At 53.8% G+C, this 23,753-nt stretch overlaps 6 protein-coding genes across 6 annotated transcripts; 4 read left to right on the plus strand and 2 right to left on the minus strand.

Moving 5' to 3' along the window:
* Positions 1 to 1,196: 1,196 nt before the first annotated feature.
* CORC01_06997 (uncharacterized protein) lies at positions 1,197 to 1,562 on the plus strand (the record flags this gene model as incomplete). Its single annotated transcript, XM_022618635.1, has 1 exon — positions 1,197 to 1,562. The coding sequence occupies one exon, from the start codon at positions 1,197 to 1,199 to the stop codon at positions 1,560 to 1,562; it is 366 nt and encodes a 121-aa protein (XP_022474945.1).
* A 6,506-nt stretch (positions 1,563 to 8,068) lies between these two features.
* CORC01_06998 (uncharacterized protein) lies at positions 8,069 to 9,739 on the plus strand (the record flags this gene model as incomplete). The annotated part of the gene is made up of 5 exons (XM_022618636.1): positions 8,069 to 8,698; positions 8,753 to 8,923; positions 8,971 to 9,024; positions 9,080 to 9,253; positions 9,308 to 9,739. The coding sequence occupies 5 exons, from the start codon at positions 8,069 to 8,071 to the stop codon at positions 9,737 to 9,739; spliced, it is 1,461 nt and encodes a 486-aa protein (XP_022474946.1).
* A 4,472-nt stretch (positions 9,740 to 14,211) lies between these two features.
* CORC01_06999 (major facilitator superfamily transporter) lies at positions 14,212 to 16,129 on the minus strand (the record flags this gene model as incomplete). Its single annotated transcript, XM_022618637.1, has 8 exons — positions 14,212 to 14,575; positions 14,641 to 14,830; positions 14,890 to 15,004; positions 15,077 to 15,219; positions 15,282 to 15,407; positions 15,462 to 15,555; positions 15,614 to 15,875; positions 15,951 to 16,129. 8 exons carry the CDS (start codon positions 16,127 to 16,129, stop codon positions 14,212 to 14,214), a joined length of 1,473 nt encoding a protein of 490 aa, XP_022474947.1.
* Positions 16,130 to 17,155: 1,026 nt separating this feature from the next.
* Positions 17,156 to 18,737, plus strand: CORC01_07000 (FAD dependent oxidoreductase; the record flags this gene model as incomplete). The annotated part of the gene is made up of 4 exons (XM_022618638.1): positions 17,156 to 17,408; positions 17,476 to 17,765; positions 17,827 to 18,400; positions 18,466 to 18,737. The coding sequence occupies 4 exons, from the start codon at positions 17,156 to 17,158 to the stop codon at positions 18,735 to 18,737; spliced, it is 1,389 nt and encodes a 462-aa protein (XP_022474948.1).
* Positions 18,738 to 20,531: 1,794 nt separating this feature from the next.
* Positions 20,532 to 21,339, plus strand: CORC01_07001 (haloacid dehalogenase-like hydrolase; the record flags this gene model as incomplete). The annotated part of the gene is made up of 2 exons (XM_022618639.1): positions 20,532 to 21,130; positions 21,213 to 21,339. The coding sequence occupies 2 exons, from the start codon at positions 20,532 to 20,534 to the stop codon at positions 21,337 to 21,339; spliced, it is 726 nt and encodes a 241-aa protein (XP_022474949.1).
* A 163-nt stretch (positions 21,340 to 21,502) lies between these two features.
* Positions 21,503 to 23,406, minus strand: CORC01_07002 (major facilitator superfamily transporter; the record flags this gene model as incomplete). The annotated part of the gene is made up of 6 exons (XM_022618640.1): positions 21,503 to 21,591; positions 21,659 to 21,883; positions 21,978 to 22,541; positions 22,610 to 22,742; positions 22,796 to 22,990; positions 23,056 to 23,406. The coding sequence occupies 6 exons, from the start codon at positions 23,404 to 23,406 to the stop codon at positions 21,503 to 21,505; spliced, it is 1,557 nt and encodes a 518-aa protein (XP_022474950.1).
* Between the last annotated feature and the right edge of the window lie 347 nt (positions 23,407 to 23,753).

The raw sequence follows: 23,753 nt of genomic DNA on the forward strand, positions 1-23,753 counted from the left end.
GTTGACGCCGTCTTTCAAACTCGGCCGCCGCTGAGAGCGGGACGGGTCGTTAAGGCGATGGATATTGTAAACTCGGCCATTTCGAGCTTGACAGCGACGAAGTGGTAAACTAAGGCGAGATCCGGTGCAGTTTTAGTCTGTTTGGCCCAACTTTTGACTTCAGTCGTCCGTTGACTGTCCCAACCTTAGTCTCCGCAGCACGTAATTGGGACTCGGTGGTCACACCAAACCTAACCGTCACTAGCCACTACGCATGTGCGCTTGGTGCGCTGTGCTTGCTGTGCCAAAACCAATTGCCAGCGACCAATTCAGTGAACTGGGATGCGAGAAGAGGAGGAGGGGGGGGGGCGTTTGACGAGTTGACAGCTCGCATTGGGGGCGGCAAGGAGTTCCCTACTGTTATCACCTTGGCGACTCTCCGTAGGGTCCGTAGGAAGGCCGGGGTATTTCGTCCGTAACTTTCCTCAGTGTCCTTTTCCTGTCTGACCATTACCTATTCCAATGAGGCCCTGGCCATGTCGGTCACTAATAATTCAGCAGTGACGATGTTTTGAAACGAGACCCTTCCCAGGGGGAAATGAGCCTTTCCAAGGTGTCCAGGGTCCAGTCACCATGCCAATGTACACCTGCATGCAGCACATCGCGAACAGGCGGCGTTCTAGCCAATCTGTGTGTCTCTCCTGCGTCCCGTCGACGAATTCCACCCGACTTAGCCACAACTGTGGCGGGACGGTGTTTCGCCGCCAGAACAGCTTGTCGGTATTCCTGGGTGCCGACTCGCCCAGGCAGACAATTGGGCATGCTCGTTTCGACTCCTTGAACAAATTGCTGATGGCTGCCCGATCGGGGCGAAGCTTCAATAGTAACCGATCCCATCGGAACACGGCCAAGCTGGTAGGCATGGTTCCAGAGCCTGTTCGCAGCCTAGGAAATGGTTCGCTGCCACTATGAATTGCGGTTCTCGTGGCCGGTGCTGGTACCACTTACACTTGCGTCTCTCCGGCCACCTGGTTGGAGTAATGAGCAAAAGCAGTGCGCCCTCAGCGTGGGCCAGATGTCGATGACAGGGGGCCAGGGGGTTCTGGTGGCCGCTGCAACTTCCAAGTCCTTGTTACCACCTCGGAGTAGGACTGAACCGAAAAGGCACGTCTGATCGGTCGTTTTCTTCAACTGCTACTCTTCGACTCTTTCCCACCATGGACCCCTTGCTTACTGACACATTGCCATCATCCCTCCCGGGAACTGTTCCTGATGCCGGCCAGCACGTCGGGCATCCAATAACATCAAAGGTGGTTCAAGCCGGGGGATCGCCCTTCAACCACAGTTCTGGGACGTGTGCACGGATCGCGGGAGCCCACGCCTGCAGCTTGGCTAATCCAGTTCCGGTTGGCGTGCGGTCTAGGTCACCTCAGCTCGTCGCGATGCTGGCTGGCTGCCGACTTTGTTGCCATCCCCTGCCGTGGTACCGTTTGCCCAGTGCCTCCTTACCCGACGGTATGGATCGTGATGCATTCTGCAACTCGCTCGGGTCTGCGAACCCATCTGTTGGGTTCAAGCCCTGAGCCAGAAAAGAGCAACAACATCCAGAGTGTCAGCTCAATAGGCTTCGGGAGGCCCTTGCCGTATAGAATGGATCCCTTGACCAGACTGCATTGCCAGGATATGCGCAGTGTGAACATTGCCGTCAGCTGGAAGCCCAATGGTAAGATTTTTATCAATATTGACGCCCAAGACTCGGCAAGGGCAACAAATCTGGCTCCTTCGCAGTGCACCCAATGCTACGTAGTCGGCCAGTCCTTTGGCAGGCGTACGTAGTATGTACTACCCATTGAGCTCATTTTTTCCATGGCGTCTTCCTTCGCCATGCAAAGCTGTTCAGTAATCCGTCGCAACCCTGGCATTTGGTGGGGCCCGGGCTCTCTAAAGCGGTGATGTTCCTGTGGTAAGCTAGCTCGAATCCACTGCCGCAGCAGTATCCTGCCTACAAAAGACTGAAGTAGCACAGGTCAGTTATCAACTCCAGCATCAACTGCCTGTCAGTCAAACCTTGCGTCGAAAACCTAGTTAGCTGCGTAAATGTGCATACCGCTTTCCGTCATAAGGAGGCGATCAGAGGTCACCGACAGGGTATATGATCATTTGAAATAATGCGCGCCAACGAATGGCCCGAATTGGCTGTATTTCAGCCACAACCTGGCCGTGACAATGTTGCCAGTCTATTGGCGTTTGGCATTGGTTCATTATGTCAAGCTGCCAGGCAGTCAAGCCACTCGATCATACTCCATACTGAGCGGAAGCCCTGGAGTGATGGATCTCTGGGTGTTTCGTAAATGGGAGCGATCTGAGTGGACCAAGTCATGTATCACTTTTCGCGCGGCGGTGATGTGGATGGCCGATTACACACTGCAATACGTGCGTAGTGTCCAGGAGAATGGAGGTTGCAAGTCAAGTCTAGGTTGTATTGCAGCAGCAATGTGCACGCGCCAAGCCCGCGGAAGTCTCTCCAGAGTCGATTGGTCTGGGCGCATCTGATATGTGATGAACCGCATGCAAGCCATGACACGCGGGTGCTACAATGTCTGGATAGGAGAGCTAGCATAGCTTGGTGAATGGAGTCGGTCGCCTGCGTAGCGTAGACGAATAAATGACAGAAACCTGTGCCGTCGAGAGGGTGCCCTTCCATACTATCCCCGGAACATTGCAACAATCCGTTCGACTTGTAGTGATCCACTTGGCTCAGTGGCCGACGATCTTACGCTGGGAGATACTGTGGCAAGGCGGCTCTGGAGTCTCAGAGTCTAAATGGAGTCGAGTCGACGGAAGAGCGGATATGGCAAAGTGAACCTGTTCCTGAATGCCATGGTTTCGTCTTGCTTGCTTTTGCCGCGGTGCCGTCAACGGGTGTGGATTGCCCCCAAGCCTTTCGTAGTGGCTACAGAGTAACAGCGTCAAAACTGCACCCGACACCACTTTCAATGTCTCTGCATGGCGTGCATAAGGTCAGGTCCAGTGCCGAAGCTGTGACTCTTGTGCAACCCCCGCAGTGGATTGCCATTGTGCATGGGATCGCAAGATGGCCGACGAAAAAGAAGGTCTAGAGCTTACACAGCTCCACACCTGTCGGATCTCAAAAAATCGAGGCTCAAGAGTCGCGCGGTTGCCACGCCAAGTATTTTGTTGACAACATAGGTAGCCTCATGTCGAGGTTTCCCCGAGCCTGGTGTTGTCTCCTTTGGCAAACAATTGTTTAATGTTTGCGACGTTATCGCAGTGGCTTGGTAGTTCGACATGTCGCTACCTGTCTTCAAGTGACAGAAACTTCGATGGCGCGGCAGTAGACTGACCGGCCGTTCCCCGATGGGTCTGGACCAGGTTTGTAAAAATCCCTTGCGTGCACTCGGTCCATTTGCTTCATAGTGTCTGTGAACAACAGAACAGCCGTGTAGACTGTACGGATAGAAGGCCTCCGACTGAGAAGATACTGGCATTTGCTGCGTCGGAGTGTCTTCGAGACCGATGACGATAACGAAATGACGAATCGATTGATGCTGCTGAATTCGCCTCCAGTTGCCCAGCTCAACGATTGTGGAATCTTGACATACCAAGATGGCCCAAAGTCGGAAAATTTTTGACCGGCAACACGGCGTGTCAGATTATAACATTATCGTGATGCAGCTGCGAGATGGGTCATGTCGCGTAATTTCCAGGCTACGAACCGGGAGAGTTGAGCAGCTCCCTTGGCTGCGACGTCAGGACACTCGAGTCCTGAGCCGGCTGGCAAACACACGGGGCTCTGTGGCAGAGCCAATCTGAGATCCATGATCGCAGCGTGACCCAGGCAGATCGCAGGGCCAGGTGGAGTGTAGGGGGCCACCGGGGACCACCGGCGGCGGCACATCCCTGAAATTCCGATTATGATGCTGAGTTGCGAAAGACAAGGCACAGCACTGCAGCCTCTTGCCATCTTTCCCCCTGCCATTGCAGCTCGAAGGTTTTGGCGATGCCCACGGATCATGTTGTGAGCTATCTTTATTCGACTGAACCGCCATTCCCACCCGTCGTGGAGACTGTGTAGCGTGAGGGTTCTCACATTGTCAGTCCAGCCGTGAGCGGCCAACGCCATAGTGGCACACTTATTGGTCCATTTGCCGAGGGTGAGAACGCGAGTCTCAGATCCTCGAGGGCGCTGACGAAGATTCACCCAGGCGAGCAGCCAGTAAACAGAAGATGAAATTGACGGACCCTCTCCACGTTGCCGCTGGCCGTGGAAAAACGTCCGGCTTTTTCTCCCAGGAGGGATCCGGAACAAATGTGTCGTGTACTATGTCAGTTCGGTTATGAAGTTGTGGGAAAAAATGGTTTCCCCCGAAATGGGCCCGGTGACCAACGGACGACGGGAAGCAGTCTGGCAGCTCGGCTTGTTGACGGCGGTGCCAAGCCGGTATAGCGTGCTGGGGTTCAAGAGTGACGAGAGTACAGAGGCGTTCGAAACGGACGGAGAAAAAGGCATTGTTGCGAGCTGTCAAAGCCGGGGGGTGCCAAGGAATATGGCAGCCAAGGTTGTTGAACGTATCCGTATGGCGGGGTGTGGTAAGGTGGGTACAAGCCACACACAGCCTGATGCTGAGATGGGACATTTAAAATGAGGCGGGAGGCGGGAGGCTCTATACGAGGCGCTTAGCAGTCGTGTTCATTAGTACCCCGGACCGACAAAGTTGATGCCGGTGCATAGGTGGCCTGCAAAGAATTCGTAGACGATTGTTCTGGTAGACTTGGATCGGATCTTCATCTCGAGACGACAGCGACACAAGGCTGAGGTATTGCCGAACAAAGAGGCCCATGGCGACGATCAACTGGGCGCCTGTGAATAGCATTGCCAATGACAGCAGACAGGCGAGCAACGGCCCTGGAAAACGAATGATTCTAATTTGGCGGAGCTGGGCAGAACAGGGGTGCCATGTTTGCTTGCGCTGTCTATCCATACCATACGTATACATAGCAGCGTGCGTGTGCGTGTGCCTGACCTGATTCAGACGCACAGGATCCGATGGTGAGGTTTCTTTAGGAAATCCGCAAAGGGGGGACCAGAAAAAAAAGTGCTGACAGATTGGTGCATCAAAGGAGGATTTTGAACGTGGCTAACAAGCAAACGGAAGATAGCGGTCCAAGGATCAGGCCAGTATCCGTACAGTCAAGAGGATGCGTGTGTTCGAACTGATGGTGACGGTGACGGTGACACGTCTGGGGCAGAAAGTTGGAACCAGTGGTCCAGATTGCAAAGATTCTCGGCCGTGGCTTTGACGCCAAACTCCAGAGTCGCACAGTCTTCAATCTTCAGGCGGCGGGCGAAGACGTCCCTGATGTGTGGGTGTGTGTGTGTCTCTCTCTCTCTCTCTATCTCTCCTTCTGAGACTGTCGCTGGGCGTGAGGGTAGCGGGAGGGAGGGACCGATGGAAAAAGCCGTCGATGTCTTGGTGAGGTAAAGTTCCTGAGGGAAGAGGCAGGGGAGGTTGTTGATGTGATCCGATGTGCCTGAGCACCTGAGGTAGGGGACCTTACGGGGGCAAGAGGGATTGGATGGATGTTGCCATGTTGGAGGGGGTGGACTCGAGACGGAAGGCTAAGGTAGGTAGGAGGGTGTGAGGTTCAGGGTACTGGTGTCCGCGTGTACCCGCACCGCACCTGCACCCGCGCAAGCTACCTCACTAGTGCACGTTCCTACACTACTCCGTACAATGTAAGCTACCTTGGTAAGGTAGGACGGACCTAAGGTCACTACGAATCCCATGTCTCAAGATACAAGGTACCTAAGGCACCTAAATGAAGTGTCGTGAGGTTCGTCAGAGTACGTACCTGCCAAGCCTTAGGTAAGGCTTCGGGAAGTAGTACGTATCCTGGAAAATCTTCCTATTCCCCACTCCCACAGCTGCAGTCAAGTGCATGTCGCAGGCCGCAGGCCGCAGGGTGGTGTGGTATCCAACTTCACCTCTTCAACTCACCACCCCGTCCCGCCTTGCCCATCCACCACTTTCTCACACCCCCCTCCCCCCTCTTGCTGTCCATGATCCTTCCCCATGGTGCCAATGACACGTCCCTGCTCTCCCTCTCCCTGCCGTCAGTCCCGCCCGCCTGCACGAAAAATTAAGAATCCAGTGGCCAGGGAACCCCTGTTCCAAACTCCGGGCCCTTCCTCTCGAGTCTCACTTCGACTTTGTATCTCTGCTATTCCCACCTACCCTTGAGGCTTGAACAACGTTCAAGCAAGCCTGGCAAGCATCCGTATTTCAGCCTGGCCTGTCTACCACTCTGCTTTCACTAGTCGCACCGGCCCGGTTGTTTACCATCAGCATCAATCTTAGTGTTGACCCTCGTATCGACTCCCGGAATCTCCTTTTGAAAACCCTCACTTGGATTGTCCTCCGTCATCATCGTCTGCAAGATCGACCTCAGCTCAATATCACCCTGCCACTGCAATAAGTGACATGCCTTACGCACGGAGAGGCACAATTTCTATCCGCCTCACTCTGCGAACTGTCAAAGCTTGACCCTTGGTGGAGAATGTACCTAGCTTGGCACTGATAACCAACTCTCACGGTGGCTAAGTCCATCTTCCCACCATCGTGATCATTTTCATGAGATCCATTGCGAAGGTCATGCTTGACCCTATCAGTATCTCTGTCTCTTTTCACATTGTCTCGACACTTTTCGAAAAGTTCCTCCACCTCCCTCCCCTGCTTCGCCTTGCCGTCCGGCTGCAATATCGACATGCCGGCGATCCTAGCCCGAGCAGAAAAGAAACCATGGCACCCATTTTGGGCAGATCTGGCTTACACCCAAGTAGCATGGTCGCCATGCTGCACGTCGAGTTCAGAAATAAGCAAGTCCAAATCGAACAGCCCGAGGACAAGGGACTGTCTTTATTTGAGATTCCCACATTATGCTTGTTTCACTCTCTCACCATTCGCCTGCCTATCCTTAACCGCAGATGGTGATGAGATGAGCAATCCTACGAACTGGTCGGACTGACGACCTATGAGTCCCCCCTCCTCCCCCCTGTGAAGAAGTCGTCTTTACCAGAATGTCTTATTTCTGTCTATTCGAGTAACCGAGGCTCCTCCTCTCGGCTTCTAAGCGTCTCTCTACTTTCTCCATGTTGAGTCTACTCCGAGGCTCGTTCTGTAGCTTAATCGGCCAGCCGTTGGCCCTCCTCTTGTCTTTGGGAGAATCCACGTCTGCTCGTCGCCGCCGCCGCCGCCTCCATCATCTATGAGGGGAGGCTAGTAGACACAGAGAGAGACATGAGTGCATCCTATACCGACCTCTGAGCTCAGTCGCAGGGCATGGGTATGACGCCGCTTCCCATTCCCACACCCCCCCAAGAGACCAACTTGCCAGCCGCCCCTCCCCCCTCCCCCTCCACTCCCCGTGTGCTTGGCCACCCTGTACAGCCAGGTCTTGTCCTCATCCGCGTCGACCGGGTCGTGACCCGCTCAGTCGCTACCCCGGCTTTTACACTATGGATGTCCTCCGTCTTGCTCGTCGTGGTGGGGGTCCATGATTTCCACCAAACTCTCAATGTTCTGGTCCTGGCCGTCAACCCTTCTTTTTTCCTCTCACCAACCCACTGTCTGGGTCCTGCTGGTTTCGCTTTGGATGCATGTATATTTAGTGCTGAGATCTCCGGGAACCCAATCCAGTCGATTGGCTTCCAGGATCCAACCCCGGCCGCACATCCGCCGTCCCCTCCCGTACCTTATACCACGAGCACATTCTCGACTCTCTCCCGAAACTACATCTACCCGCCTCCATCCTCTTTTCTTTCTCAAGTCCAACCCATGAGAATCCAAAAACCCTCACCTCCCTAACCAGTCGACACATTACTTTCGCTCTTTCCTTTTGCCATCATCCATCGATCTATCCCTCATTATACTTGCCATACTCTATACACCGGCAAGAGTCAGCCAACTGTTGACTAGACATTGACTTGTCCACCACGTCGTCACACTTACATACCACATCTACACTTGACGCCACCAACCCGTCATCTCTCCGTTTTGGCTTCGCAGCAATGGCCCTGACGGAACAAACAGCCCCGCCCCAGGCTTGGGGTCGCTGGCAGCAGCAGCCTACCGGCCATGACTACGCAATGATGGATAACACAACCTTCGTGCAATACGACTCAAGAGCGGCAACTTCTCCCCCCATGAATGGTGCCATCATGGCACCCCAGTATATGGTTGGATCCCAGTACGGCGTTCCATCTATGCCCGCGATGGGCCACCACTGCCCGACCCAGAACCACTTCGCGTATGCCCAGTACGACTCATCTCCGGCGAACATGAACATACCCTTCAGACTCCCGGCGCAGCAAGAACGACCAATCATGCCCGTGGCAGCTCCCGAATATGAGGTCCCGCGCGCCAGCTCTTATCCTCAGGAGTCGCCGTCAGGGCAGAACGACCGACAACACAGCCCTTCCACCCGAAGCGAGACAAAGATGAGCAACCCGAAGACACCCCATCCCCTCAACACCAAGGAGATCAAGTTCAACAAGCCCACGAGTGCGGACCCGGTGAATTTCACCACCGCAATCGATACCCTTATGAAGGCGATTCAGAAAAGGCACGACACTGAGGACATCGTCAAGGGCGTCCCAGAGACCGAAAAGGTCGTCAAGCCGGAGCCCAGATCTCCCAAGGTAGGTCCCGTATCTGTGTCTGCTGGTTGTAGTCACTGAGCTAACGCTGCTCAGGCTGAGCCGGCTCCAACTGTGTCGGCGCCTACGCCCTCTACCACAACGGAGGCGTCGGATGCCCCGAAGGCCAAGCGATATGTCTGTGATATTGATGGTTGCGGCAAGAGCTTTTATCAAAGCACCCATCTGGACACGCATAAGCGCGCCCATACCGGAGAAAAGCCATACGTGAGTAGTCCGTACATGATCATGTGGATAGCGCTGATGATTGGCAGCAATGCAACTGGCCGCACTGCGAACGAACTTTCTCGCAACCCGGTAACCTCAAGGTTCGTTCACACATCCTAACCAATTACAAATGAGGCCTAACTAATCGATTCGCAGACTCATATGCGCCGCCACACTGGCGAGAAGCCCTTCCGATGTGAGCAATGCAGCAAAGTCTTTGCTCAGCGGGGTAACCTTCAGACGCACATGGCGACGCACACCAACGCAAAGCCTTTCGTCTGCAAGCTCGATCAGTGCAACAAGATGTTCACCCAGAGAGGCAACCTCAAGGTGTGTAGAGTTGCACAACATATTTAATGGTAGCTTGGCTAACACCACCTCCAGAACCATCAGAACAAGTACCATGAGAAGACCCTCATGGAAATGACCGACTGGATTGTCTCCATTTCCGATATCGATGGCTTGTCCGACGACCAACGAGAGATGTACTGGTACTTTGCCAACCTTTATAAGAACAGCAACAAGGGCATCAAGGGCCGCGGCAAGGATCGCAGGGTCAGCAACCGTGTCTCGAAATCCAGGACTGCTCCCTCATCCTATCCCGTCAAGCGCGTCCCGAATCCTGCTAGCCTGGCAGCCTATAGCTCGAAGAGACTGCCTCCCCCAGAGCAGTACATGCAGCATCACCAGCACAGTTACGAGGTTTATGATACGGACATGGACCAATCCTCGAGCGCGAGCAGTCCCAGATACGACGGCCTCCCTGCTTCTTACCGAGACCGCATGTACCACCAGTCCAGCCACGCCATCTACTAGGAGTTGCATCGTAACGCAATGACCTCGAACGTCCATGTCAAGAAGTTTTCCTCCACACGAATACACGAACACGAATCACATCGAGTCACATACCAGAAGAACGGAACGGAGTAAAGAAAAGCAATAAATGGACGTGCCCATCAAGAGATGAGGCAACGCAGTCCATCGGAAAACAAAATCGCACGTCGAACCAGAGCGTAATTTCATTCGCGGTAATTACTGGGTCATGGCGGCTGTCTGAACATTACTCTTGCTTTCATGTTATTTCCTTGCAGTCGTTGTCGTCCACTTATGTCAAAGTGGTACTGACTGACCTTATTTTCCCTTGGATCATCTACATTTCGGTCAAGGTTGTATTTCTTATGATGGGGGAGTGTACGAGAGTGCTTAAGCTGTTGAGCGGTTTCTTCTCATTCTTCACCTTGTTCGGACTGGAAACTCCGAAGAGGTCAAAACATATTGTCTACACATGGGCGGTGATTTTTGCCAGGCATTTTGGCCAGTCAGTGGACATGCATCAAAGGGGGTCACGGCACATGGGACGGGGGGGTTGATGATGCATCATGGGAGTTTTTAGACTACCGAACGGGATTGGGGCGTGTGCATTTGGGCAAACTGGGGCTGTTGAAAGGAAAGAAGAAATAGGAGGTGGAAAACTTGGTCTCCCATCAGAGTTACTAGACTCTTCAGATACCCCGGGACTGCATTGGGAGACGGAGGGGTAAAGCGTGGCAACACGAGCGGAGTTTGGAACAAGCGTCGAATTGATATTTCTGAGATTTGTTTTGGGCGACTTTGGACTGGGCCGATAGGAAGGATCCCAAGTATCATGCACCCCTTGCTTGTGGTGGATGCCTGAACGCACGTATGAGAAATAAGAATTATTGATACCAAATTTTTTTTATTTTCACTCTACTACTTGATTACTGTTCATGCGCGGTGAACAGAAATGTGAACAGATTTGGTCTAGTCTATTTGCTGCGTCTAGTAGCTGCTGGGCTGCCGTGCAGATGTGCGTCTAGGTATGTCTCGCCCAAGTGTGATGTTGGCCCGGTAGCTGGAGGAGGAGGCCTGCTGGAAAGCTCCACTGGCCAAGGCAAAGATGCGGCCTTTGCAGTGATTAATTATTATTAGTATTATTTTGGGCGCGGGTACAGACAAGTGGATGATTTTTGCATATAGGGCCGGCAGTAATTTGTCTTCACTCGAGCCCTGCTGTCTTGTTTTTGATGAGGCTCAGTCAGTCAGTCAGTGTGCGTGTGTGTGTGTGGACGGCACGGGTAACGGGCACCAAGGCGGACATGGATTTTCAATGCCGATGGCAGTAAAGAAGCGGTCTGCAACATCGAAGCATTACCGGGGCGGACACACAGCCGGGTTCTGGTAGGTATTGCATACATCTATGACGGAATACCAAGAAGAGTCCAGTGTGGCTGAAGGAAAGACGGAACGGGGTCGGGGTCGGGGTCGGGGTCGGGGGGGGGGGGGGGGGGGGGGGGGGGGGGGCCCGGGAGGGGCGGGGGGGGGTGGTGGTGGGGGGGGGGGGGGGGGGGGGGGGGGGGGGGGGGGGGGGGGGGGGGTGGGGGAGGGAAGGGCGCCACGCCCTGTCACTTGGTGTTCTGGATTGTCGGCGGGAGCGCGGCTGCTGGTTCCCCTGATGCACGATGCCATCCATCTTTTCTGGCCTTCTGTTGAGAAAGAAGCGATGTGCGTGGTTGTGTAAGGTAAGGTAAGGTAGGGGGAGGGGGGGTGTACTGGGGATTTGGAAAAGGGCGTGAGATGAAGGGGGAGTTGGGCTTGGCGTGGGAGGATGAATGATTGATTTCCATGCCTTTTAATGCAATGGTACGCTCGTAAGCGTGGACGTGCGTACGAAAGAGAGGTATCCGTAGAGAAGGGACGTCCAAGAGAGGCGGCAACGACAAAGGGAAACCCCCCACATACATGGCACTTTTACTCTTTGGGAAGAAGCCGATTCGGGGAATTTGGGGCAGGGTCCTTCATCTTCCCATATGGTATACTGTTCATCAGTACCTATGGAGCAGACCCGCTCTCTCTCTCTCTCTCTCTGTCTCTCTCTTTCTCTCTTTTTGTCTCTGCGCCTGACGTGAAGCAAGGGAAGAAGAGAGCGTCGCATTGCAAGGAAATTAAACAGGCGCCGGGAAGTTTCCAGATGTCCCGTCCCGCCCCATCCCCCCGTTTCTTACGGCAACCCTTCCCACGCTCGGGAAAGTAGGTTTTTGCAACTGCCGTGGGCGCCTCGCTTTTTGTGCCACGAGTGACGGGTGCAACGCATCGTTACTGATGACAATTAGAGTCATACAGGGGAGGAAGGGGAAGGGGAATCAAACGAGAAGTAAAGAAGAAGAAAAAAAATGCGACCCCATCCCATTTCACGTGGGCTCTAGAATCTTTCCCCGAATTCCCCACTCACCACTCACCATTACGACCGCCCCCAATATCAAGCACCTAGGTGTTTCACCGAGAGCGACTGATCAAATGATCCAATTTTGACCTTGTGAGGACCTATAGTTGACCTCGACGGCACGGCCTTTGCCGCAATGTCTCTCGTCTCAGGGGGTGATCAAGATGGAAGGATCCCAATCGCGTGTATGCAGGCCTTCGGTAAGAGGAGGAGGGTGGTTTTTTTTTTTTTTTTATAATATAAGGGGGCGGATACGATGGAGGATGGTGATGCGACCGGGCCGTCCCTATTGGCCGTGGTCTCGGTGAAGGAAGGAGGTGGGGTAAGGTACCTTGGGTAGGATTCGCTGCAGGGAAGAGGGATTGATAAATTTTTGATTACTACGGTATGGCGTACCTGGAAATGCCCAATATGCCAAGGTGGTCGGTGGTGGTGCCTTACCTGAAGGTACGATGGTTTATTTTCGGTGACGGGCCGAGATATGTGTGATGTGCCTTGTCCACGAGGACGAAATGTCTCTCCCGTTCGCATGCGTGTGTGGCTGGCTAGCTGGCATTCGCTCCCAAAGAGTGTGTTGCGACGCTGGCGCCGTGCGCATCTCTTTATTCCCATTGCATTGCCATGAGACTGCAAAAGGGCCAAGGCGTGGAAAAGAAAAGAGGAGAGATAGTGAGAGAGAGAAAGAGAGGTGGGTTTTGCATACACCTTTTGGATGATCTGTGTAACGGTCTGTCAGGGGGCCTCTGTTTAGAGGTCATCATGTAGGCCAACCCGAAGCGGAGCGAAGTGAATGAGGCAGTTTTTCTGCCGCGTCGTACCTCAGTAATAGGTATCATCCTGTATCCCAAGGTGTCATCAGCGGCGAGGGGGCCTCAGAATGTCACTGACCAGACACGTGGAAAAGAAAACACCGTTTTTTTGACATGTCGTCACGTCAGGCTGGGGGGCTCTGACCACCGAGCAGAATGCTGAATAATACGTGCGAAAATACGGGTAGAGGGGGGGGCTAACCTTTCCTCTCTGTCCTAAACGTCACCGTTACAAGCGGCAGCACCCGTTCCCCCAGGGCCAAACTACCTTATCTTGAGATGTTTGGTGGGGTCAGACCTGAACCTTTTTTTTTTTTTCTCCCCCTCCCCCGTTTTCAGACGGTTTTGAGTTTGGAGCTAAGAGTGACAACCCTGTCAACGTGAATGGTCGATGGGTCCGTTAGCCGTTTTCAAAGAAATTTGCTCCATTGTTGTAAAGTCGATAATGGCTTGTTTACTGACACATTTATATTGATGTTTTGAAGCCGTGGCTGCACTGCCAATTGAAGCATACCATTCATTATTCTGACCTTTGACATGTGCTGAGTAGTCTGAGTCTGAGAGATGGGAGTCTATTCATTACATTGACTGAGAAGTAATCTGACCCGCGCCCAAGTAAATCTGGGCTGATCTAGGTTGGAAGTCCGTGGCCTCGGTACAAAATTGTGACATCTATCTTTCGCTGTGTATTTTCCCGCTAGATTCAGTTGCTGGGGAAATGTTTTGATTATTCCATTGAAATTGCATGAAAATCAAGAGCTCGCCTTTACATTCAAAGACTAAGAAGCCACAAATATTGGTCTCGACAAGTTCAAGATGACGTGGTAAATCATAATGATCCTGACTGAGAACTAAGCAATCAGAGTAGACCTGCAATTGCAGCGGCCAATTATACGCTCTAGGTAGGTGACCAGAGTTTCCAAGATGACACCAAAATCTTGCTTGTTTTGGGGCCTAGGTCTAGGAAAGTCTCTGTTACGTCCTACATTGCTGGAAAAACAACATCAAATCCCAGAAAACCTCCTATCACGTAGCTCGTAGCTTACACAATTGATATGCGCTTCCCAACTTTGATTCAAGACCAAGAAGCGTTATACATGCAATAGCCGAGACATCTTTAGGCGACAGGGAGACCTTTTTACACATCATTCAATTATCTCATTTCTAAGGTACCCAAAGTATGATAACAGTCCATTTCACACTCTTAGGCTTGCAAAAGGCGGAGGCCTGGGACGGATCTATTTGTTATCCGGGTCTCGTTCCCCCTCAACTACAACAACATCGCCCGCATCTATATCAGTGGTAGCAGGCGCCTCCGGGACCAGCCGGATAAGGAAAACCATGCACGGAATGGTGACGACCATGAGCGCGGCATTGACGTAGAATGGAATCCTGGGATCGGCGCTGGTCTTGGAGTTCAGAGCGTACGAGACGGCCTGGCCGGCAGTCTCAAAGGCCCGGAACAGGCCGCCCGAGCGGGAAGCGGATCCCACGTCCGTGGAAAACGTGCCGAGGATCCAGTACAGGGACAGCTGGGTCCAGTACCCGGTCGAGAACATGATGAGATAGGGAAGGTAGGCTTCCGCCCATCTCCTGGTATGCCTTTAAGGGGGGCTTCTGTTAGCTTGATTGGGACAGAAAGGGGGGGGATATGTCGGACGACGTACAACTCATAGTCGAGGCCCTTATCGATCTGGTCTCCGCCGAACTTGTGGTATTCGATGCCGATCCAGATGAAGCAAATGGCCTGAGGGATGACCCAGATTGCGAAAGAGATCCACGCCCGCCTGGCTTGTGACCAGCGGGAACTGTCCAACAGCTTCCCGTAGCCGAGAACCATGACGATGGTGATTGCCGCTAGGAAGAAAAAAAGTATCAGCGTGGGTTCGTCCTCTTGCGTACGTCGGGTTACTCACGACAGATGAGCGACGATAGTGCGCGCGCTCGGACTGAAAAGTGCAGAGATAGATAGGTGCCCATGGTTCCGCCATAGAAGAAGGAGTAGAAGGCGGGGATGGAAATGAGCCACGTCTAAGTATTTGGTTGTCAGCGCATTGTCAAAGCCTTGGGACACGTTTCTCCACCCGGGTTAGTGAAGCTCACCTTTCTGCGCTGCAAGTGCCTCCACAACGCAACGAGCTCTCTCTTCCAGCTTATGCTGCTGGCCATGGGGATCCTTGTGCCGTCGCGGCGTCGTACGCGCTGGGTCGGAGACAGAAGAACGGCCCAGATTGTTCCAGTGCATTCTGTCGTAGCCTGTGTTAGAAGGTGTTACGAGCCAACATTGGAGAAGTGGACAGTTGCTCACCAAAGCCGACAAAAATAAGGTATGTGGACCATGCGATGCCTCCCGCGTTGGCCTTGGAGTAGTTGGTTGAGAAGTTGATGGCGCCTCCCATGACGCTGCCAGAGTTTCGCATGGCAGACCAGATACCTGCCCATCACTGTTAACAAAAGCGCATCGAATAAGCACCCATGAATGCCTTACCCAAGTAGAACCCTCTGTCATTTGCACTCGGGTACGACAGCATAGCGGCCGTCTCGGCAACGTAGAGGAAGCCAGAGGTGAACCCTCCAAGAAGCTGTCACCAAAGTCAGCTCCAGGGCACGATCTGTGATAGCGCATGCGTCGTAACTTACTCTGGCAAAGAGCAGATACCAGTCTACTGAATACTTGGCGCTCACGTAGTAGGCCGAACCAGCAAGAGGCATGGTCACAGCGGCGATAATGCAAGACCACTTGATGCCAAATTTGTTAATCAGAGGTCCGCCAAAGACGGTGACTATGCAACCAGCCATGTAGCTGAGTGCAGTCGCCAAGTTGGCCAAGTACGGAGTCGAGAGGCCACCGCCTCCGAGGTTGGAGATGGCGTCGGACATTGCTGGGCCTACAAAGGACAGACTACGTATTGCTCAACACATTAACCTCATATATCCCCGACGTCTGCGTCTGAAGGCGAGAAGACAAGTGACTTACGCCCCAAAAAGGATCATCTGGAATAACACGCCTCTATAGAACTTCGTCGACTTTGAGGCGCGGAGGTAGGTCTCGTCAACATCCTCGACCGCGCCCTCGTCATACACATAGCTGGTGCCGGCGGCATGGTCAGTCGCCTCAGGAGTCTTGTTGTCGTCCTTTGTTTGCGGAGATGCCATGGTACAGAACAGAGCACTTGGTTGAAATGCGTGCCAAAAATTGAGGATGTCAAAATCGGACCCGTGGACATAGAAGAACGGACCTGGCCTTGGCCTGTATATAGTGGTGTAATCATATCATTAGAGAGGCTATCATTGGCTCGTTCCGGGATGGCATTAGTTGTCAAAGAGCCGCTCGGCAGCTAGTCATTGCGGTGCGGATGACGGTTTCCATTCTGGGGTTGGCTAGGAATCACTCGGCAGTAAGGTTGGTTGGGCCACGATATCTACGCTTGGATTACTGTGCGTACCTGCCTATCTCTGGCGGCCTGCTTAGTTTGACAGTTTCACCGAGCCAGGCTTATCATTGTTATCGGTAGTTGGCGCTTCCCCGGTTTATCTGTCAGCCATTCCAAATGGAGATACGCAGATAAGCAGTGCCGATTCCGTATTGAGAAAGGTACGGGTACGGAACGCGCAACAGATGGGCCTCTTGCCTTGAACTGGTCTCCCAATCCCAACCTCTGGACCGGGCCGGTCGTCAACTCTAAAAGGCTGTGTTGCGACCGCTGCTGTTCTGGGTAGGTGGTTGAGGGTTATCTGGATGGGCTCGAGAGAGGCCGAGATTTGGAGCGTTGCTGCTGAATCGCTGATAAACTTTGCAGAAACGCCTACCTAACCAGGGCTTCCCCGCAAGCGACCGGGCCGGTCAGTCGACTTTGAGCATTTCGGAGCTTCCCTTGTCTCCTACGGCTACGAGCAAGCACCAATTGTCACGTTGTGCCTACTCACCAAACGGAACAGGTTTCCCGTCCAGTTTCCCGTCAGGTTTCCCGTCCCGGCCCAGCTCCACCCCGGCGCTCGCCTGCTTGGCGCCGACCGTGATGGGACATCCGAGCTCGATGCTTTTCGCCTTTTATTAACGGCGGGCGCGGCGGCTTGGTCTGTCACTTCTAGTATTCATACACCAAAGCAGTCCGCCCACTCACAATACCGTGTCTGATTCCCAAGGAATTCCCCAAGGAAGACAACACACCCTGTCCAGCCATGCCCGCTTCCCCACTCCCCGTCCCCAACTCCACGACCTCCTTCTGGAGGTCATCCCCGCACCCACTGGATGATCACCGGTCTACCCCGGAGCTCCCAGGCCAAGTCGATATCGCAGTCATTGGCGCCGGCTATGCGGGGGTCGCGACGGTATACCACATCCTCGACCAGTGCAAGGCCCGCGGTGTCCCGCCTCCAAAGATTGTCATCCTCGAGGCCCGACAGGCATGCTCCGGGGCAACTGGACGCAATGGTACGTCCAATGGCCCACCCGCATCCGTCTCACCAGTCACTCTATACTTACTCTATATCTGGTACAGGCGGCCATCTGAAGCCGGACCCGTACAGTCGCCCCTCCAGCCTCGTCACCACGCATGGCCTCGAGGCCGCGACGGAGTGTGCTGAATTCGAGGCCAAGAACCTCATGGAAGTGAAAAAGGCAGTTGAGGCTGAAGGTATCGACTGCGACTTTGTTCTGACCCGCGCCGTCGACGCCTTGATGTCTGATGCCATCCGTGATCGCATGAAATCCGGCGTCGAGATGCTTAGAAAAAATGGCGTTTCCGTATTGAAAGACGTATACTATGCCGACGGCGCCGAAGCCGAGCAAGTGAGTCGAGCTGCCGCTTCCACCTAACGCGTCGTAGGCACGCACTGACTGTAGGCTTTAGCTATCGGGTGTAAAAGGAGTCAAGGGCTGCCTAACTTATACCGCCGGCCACGTGTGGCCTTACAAGCTGATCCTATCCCTCCTGTCAAAGGCCCTCGACGCCGGCGTCAACTTGCAGACCCACACGCCCATCGAGGCGGTCACCAATGCCCCCGACGCGGATGGCTACCTAACGCTGACCACGGCGCGCGGCACCATCCGCGCCGCAAAGATTGTGTACGCGACAAACGGCTACACGTCATCCATCTTGCCAGAGTTTGCCGACAAGATTGTTCCCGTGCGCGGGATTTGCAGCCACATCACGCCCGGAAAGAAGCCAGCCCCCTTGCTGCCTCACTCGTGCATCATCCGGTGGTCGGATACCGAGTACGAGTACTTGATTCCCAAGCTGGACGGCAGCATTGTCGTTGGTGGTGCACGGTCTGCGTACTATCACGATTTGTCGGCATGGTATAACAACGTCAACGACGACGAGTTGATTGAGGCGGCCAAGAACCACTTTGATGGGTATATGCAGCGTGTATTTCACGGATGGGAAGACAGCGGCGCGACTACGTCCAAGGTGTGGACTGGAAGTGAGTCAACAAAACCCTTGTCCCAGTTCCAGGTACTACGGCAGTGACTGACAGCGAGAAAACAGTCATGGGCTACTCGTCCGACGGATTGCCGCACGTCGGCGTCGTCCCCGGACGACAGAAACAATTCATCATTGCCGGCTTCAACGGCCACGGCATGCCACAGATTTTCCTCTCGGCCAAGGGGGTAGCGTCGATGATTATGGAGCAATCAGAGTTTAAGACGACAGGTATCCCAAAGGTCTACCAGGCCTCACAAGCGAGATTAGACAGTTCCAAGAATTCCATTCTTGAGAGCTGGAAGGCAGTCAATAAGGTGCCGTCAGCAAAACTGTAGATTAGTTCAAGGTTGTGCAAAGTCACAAAATGTCGTTGTATTAGGCGTATTGTAAGGAGCATGGCAATTTGAGTTGGCCCTGTTGCCGGTTGGCGATAGCATGGGAATCAATTACGACAACTAAGACAGTTCTCTGAAAGAGACATGAGTATAAGTAATACTATCATTTGCATATACGAATTAGCTTAGTGTCTGCAGAATCCATTTTACCCAGCGAATCACAGTTCAATCAACGAGAACAGTTTCTCTACCCTGCAGAAACGTTCAATTTATAACGATTCCACACGTGGGCCTAGAATCTGGATAAAAGTTAGGTATCAATTTGGCACTCCATGAAAAGTTTCCTTTTCACTGTCAACATTATTGATTTTATAATTTCAAATTATCAATGCGGTCGACCGCATACTCGGCAAAATATGAATCTTTTTGCTTTCATCTTCAATGTACCGTGACCATGTCGTTTCATCAGTAGCTCCCTTTTGCACTGCTTTTTCTTTTAATACAGAATCTCTTGGAATTTTCGAAAATGCTCCTTTGGAAGCATTGGAGCATTTGCAGCAACTGCCGCAGCTGCCTGAGCAGCGCACTTGAATATTGTGGGGAACTTGACGTCACTCATTAAATGATATCTGTCTTTTCTTCGTGAACCTCACTAAAGTCCAGTGCCTGGAATATTACGAGAGGCAGAGCGTTCCTTGAATTGTGATTGACGCCCCGAGCTAAACCATCCCGATATCGGCTTTAAGCCGCAAGTTCGGACTCCAACTGACCGTCTTATCTTTCTCTTTGGTGTTGCATCCGACATAGTTCCCAGTCTCCACCCCCACACCCCTCCTCCTCACCTTTAACCGCATATCAATTATCTCGATAAGACCCGGGTAATAAACAACGCCGAAAGGTAAATCTGGCTGCCGGGACACAATGGAAACGAGTCCGGCTCCGGCGTTCGAGATAACTATCTGGTAACGTAATGGTGCATGTCCTACAAGATACACTCATGATTAATACGTACGACGGTGACCCATCCAGATCTAAGGAGACGACCGGTTACACCCACTTTATCTCACCTTGACTCTCTGGACGCTTTTATCGCCAAGCTCACCTTCCCCAGATTGTTGACCGGTCTAGCGTCGGTTTCTTCCGCACAATGTCCCACACAATCAGTGGGAAAGCCACCACATAGCTTTTTCTCTGAGGTGGAGAGGGGGAGCTCCGCAGGACCTAGTTAAGCATCTCCGAAGTCAAGTGGTCCTACTCGTCCACTACACGTAGCCAGACGGGCAACAGCACAAATGGGAGAGCACCGGGCCGGCGCTTCGGCGCCGAGTCTTCCTTGCAACGTCAGCAGTCGTATTCCAGCATCCCAGTAGATCAAATGAAGCTGATAACGTTTTCCCCCCAGCAGCAGCAGCAGCAGCAGCATGCCCTTCCCGGCAAAAGTCCACTCGAATCTCCAAAGTCGATAGGGAACCGGGAATCGGCGCCGGAAACTTTGTGAATTGCAATGCCTGCTCTGAAATCCCCGCACTTCGCAACACGTGCGGGGAGACAATCAACATCAAGATGAAGCCCGGCTTCCATAAAGGCGCAACCCATGCAATGCTGAGCGATAAGCTTCATATTTAATCTACATCATCGTGTTGGTACAGACATCATCAGGCCACCAGATACCCTGAAGCACCCCTGGCATCGTGTAACCATCCAATAATCTTCTCCCCGAACCTAACCTACCTCTTTCGGTCACCCTTTTGCAGCAACATCTCAGCCACCCCCCAACCACATACCCTTCCTACCATGACACCACCAAAGAACGTCGTCTTTGACGTAGTCGGCACCCTCGTCACATACGAGCACCTCTTTGAGGCGATCGACGAGCGTCTCGGCGAGCGCCTCCGCGCCCGCGGCATCCAGCCCAAGCTCCTCGGCTGCTGCTGGCTCGAGGTCGCCGAGCGCGAGTACACCTACCTCTCCATGTCCGGCCGCTACGTCGTCTTTTACAAGGTCTTCACCGCCCTCTTCTACCGCTGCCTGCACTACGCCGGCATCGAGGACCCGCGCGCGTTCGCCAGCGACGAGGACGTGGACTACCTCATTGGCGAGTGGAAGAGCCTGCGGCTGCGCGAGGGCGCCGCCGAGTGCGTGGCCAAGCTCCGCTCGGCCGGCTTCACCGTGTGGTGCTTCACGGCCGGCGATATCGCCCGCGTGGGGGGCTACTTCGCGCGGGGCGGGGTCGAGATGCCGGTGGAGAACTTGCTGTCGTGCGATTCTTCGGGCCTGGCGAAGCCGACGCCCGAAGCCTACACGCCGATTCTGAAGAGGCTTTCTGCCGACGGGTGCGAGCCTTGGTTTGCGGCGGCGCATTTGTGGGATGCGTCGACGGCCAAGACTGTGGGGTACGTAGACGCCGGCCTTTTTTTTTTTTTCCTTTCTTTCTTTTTTTGTGGTTTGTAATGGAAGTTCACTGACGTGTTGCAGATTCAAAGCGGCATACTGCACTGCTCTGGAGGGCGAGGCGCTGCCAGAGATTTTCGGAGAGATGGACGTGGTGGCGGAGACACTGCCGGCAATGGCGGATAGAATTATTGCTACGTATGAAAAGTAGAGCATGATTTTGCATAATCTAATACCTTGTTAAGCCAAACCTGCGTTTATCATTCAGTCCCAGCCGTATCAAAAATGTATAAGCATTAGACAATATTTGTTAGACTCCCATCTGGAAGCGTCCACCGTCCAACTCCGTTCATGCTCGTGGTTCATCATTAAATTCATTTGGGCCCCCCCTGCCTGGCTGCCGCCATCGCCGCCATCTTGGCTTTGCGGGCTGCCCTCCATCCCGGGGATTTGATTCGTAGTACTGTGAGACACCATCAGCATTCAAGCTTTCCAAGACGCGATTAGAAGAAATAGGTGACATGACTGACCAATCACAGCGGAACCGACGAGGACTAAGTCCAACAAGGCGAGTCCCGTGAAACACCATCCACTTCCCATCCTGGAGACGAGAGAAGGTATCACAAGCGCAGCAACGGCAGCACCGGGATTCCGGAGCATGTTTCCGAGAGCAAACGCCCCGGCGGCCTGTTGAGCCACGCACTCGGTCAAAAAGGCCGTTGTGGCCACAAATACCCAGTTCATTCCGAAGCCGGCTGTGCAAAGTCACACACAAATGTCAGCCTCGAATCGTGGAATGGAAGCGAACATCAAACGAGGCCTCTGTAAATGGGTCGGACATGAACGTACTCAAAAACGTGGCGACCAGAACAGCGGCGGGGTGGAGTGAAATGTCGACGAACCACCCGTACATGGCACACCCACCAGCGCAAACAAAAACACCCCAGATCTGGTCGGCGAGCCGATTCTCGGGGTCGACGGTGTTGTCAGGCGACGCCTTGAGGGCGCGCGCCCGACGCCAGTCCGAGAAGCGGCCTCCAATCATGGAGCCCACGATCATGGCGATGCCGACAGCCAGAAAACCGGCGCCGACGCCCGCGCTGGACCAGTTGTACCTGTCGGCGAGCTCGGTGGGCAGCTGCACGGCGATGGCGAAGTACGTCGAGTAGAGCATGGCGGTGTTGAAGGTCACGATGCCGATGGGCGGGTAGCTGAAGAGGCGCCAGTACATGAGCAGGGTCGGCTTGGGAGGCGGGGGTCCCCTCTCCGACTCCGGGGCCAGGGCGGAAGACAGTTTGGGCGGGAAGAGGATGAAGCTGGACTGGGAGTACAGCTTGCCGCTGCCTACTCTGGCGCGCAGGGTCTCTGGGAGCATCAGGATGATGACGATCCACAGAACGAACCCGGCAATGGCTGGGGAGGGTGAGAAATGCAGTCAGTACGATGCAGTTTGGACCGGAATGGAAAGACAGGGCGCGTACCGAGGAAGCCAAAGATCCAACGCCATGAGGCCACCGTCAACGCGCCTCCTATCACTGGGCCTAGCACCGGACCGAGTTGAGGACCCAGAAGGAAGATGCTCATCGCAAATGCTCTCTCTTTGGGCGGAGTCACCTAGAATTGGGTCAGCAATGTGGATGTGTGGGAGGTTCTCTACAGCCACCTACATCGGCAACAGTGCCTGCGCCCATCGACACGACAGCCGCAGACCCAAAGGCCTGGATGATCCGCAGAAATACAAGGGCGCCATAGTTGGCCGGTACTACGGCCAAGAGGACATTGGCAACAATGTAGATGGAGATGGAGATGATGTACAGCGGTCTCCTGCCCTTCCAGTCGGCGAAACTGGCCCAGAATAAAGGCTGGTTGAGTGTAAGCGTCCGATATCCAGCTTGAGTCTGCACCTTTTCGAGGTTGAGTTACTTACACCGACGGCGAATGTCAGCATGAAAACCGACACCGTGACGTTGATGGCCGTTGCGCTCGCATGGAACTCCTTCTCCAAGACGGGCAGAGCCGGGAGGTAGATGTTGCCGGCCAGAGGGCCGAAACAGCCTGCCACGGTGACGACGATGAGGATGAAGCGCCTCCGCCATGGTGAGAAGGCCGAGTACGCTGGCGGCGCGCCGGGTTTCTTCTCTGGGTCACCGTCGGGCTGGGCTGGAGGCGGCGGCGGGCTGCTCGCAGCCGTAGTAGGGTCCCGCACCTCTTGAGAAGACCTTGCGTCGTCTTTGGTGGGCGTTGCCGTGCCCGAGGTCGACGGACTGGAGTCGGCCATCTTTGCCGAAAGAAAGAATCCCAACAAAGTGATACAGAGAAGACGACTAGGAACTACAAAGTGAGAAACTTGGAAGCAAAACGACGGAGACGATCAAGTGTGATGGAGAATCCCAACCGTCAAATGTCAGAAAGCGGCAGAATGGAAGAAACAATGCTTCGGTGATTACCGTTGTTTCTGATCAAGACGGGTCCAAAAAGTGTTTTGCGCCCGCCGTATGAACGATTCAGTGTCCATTTAATAAACCTCCTTGGCTTCATGGGCGAGCCGTCTTACAGGTAGTGATCGTTATATGACCCCGGCGCCCCACCCCGGTCAGCTTTTGCTGGATCCTAAGGAAGTCGGGG

This window comes from Colletotrichum orchidophilum, assembly GCF_001831195.1.
Source record: "Colletotrichum orchidophilum strain IMI 309357 chromosome Unknown Scaffold_54.1, whole genome shotgun sequence".
Taxonomy (NCBI): Eukaryota; Fungi; Ascomycota; class Sordariomycetes; order Glomerellales; family Glomerellaceae; genus Colletotrichum; species Colletotrichum orchidophilum.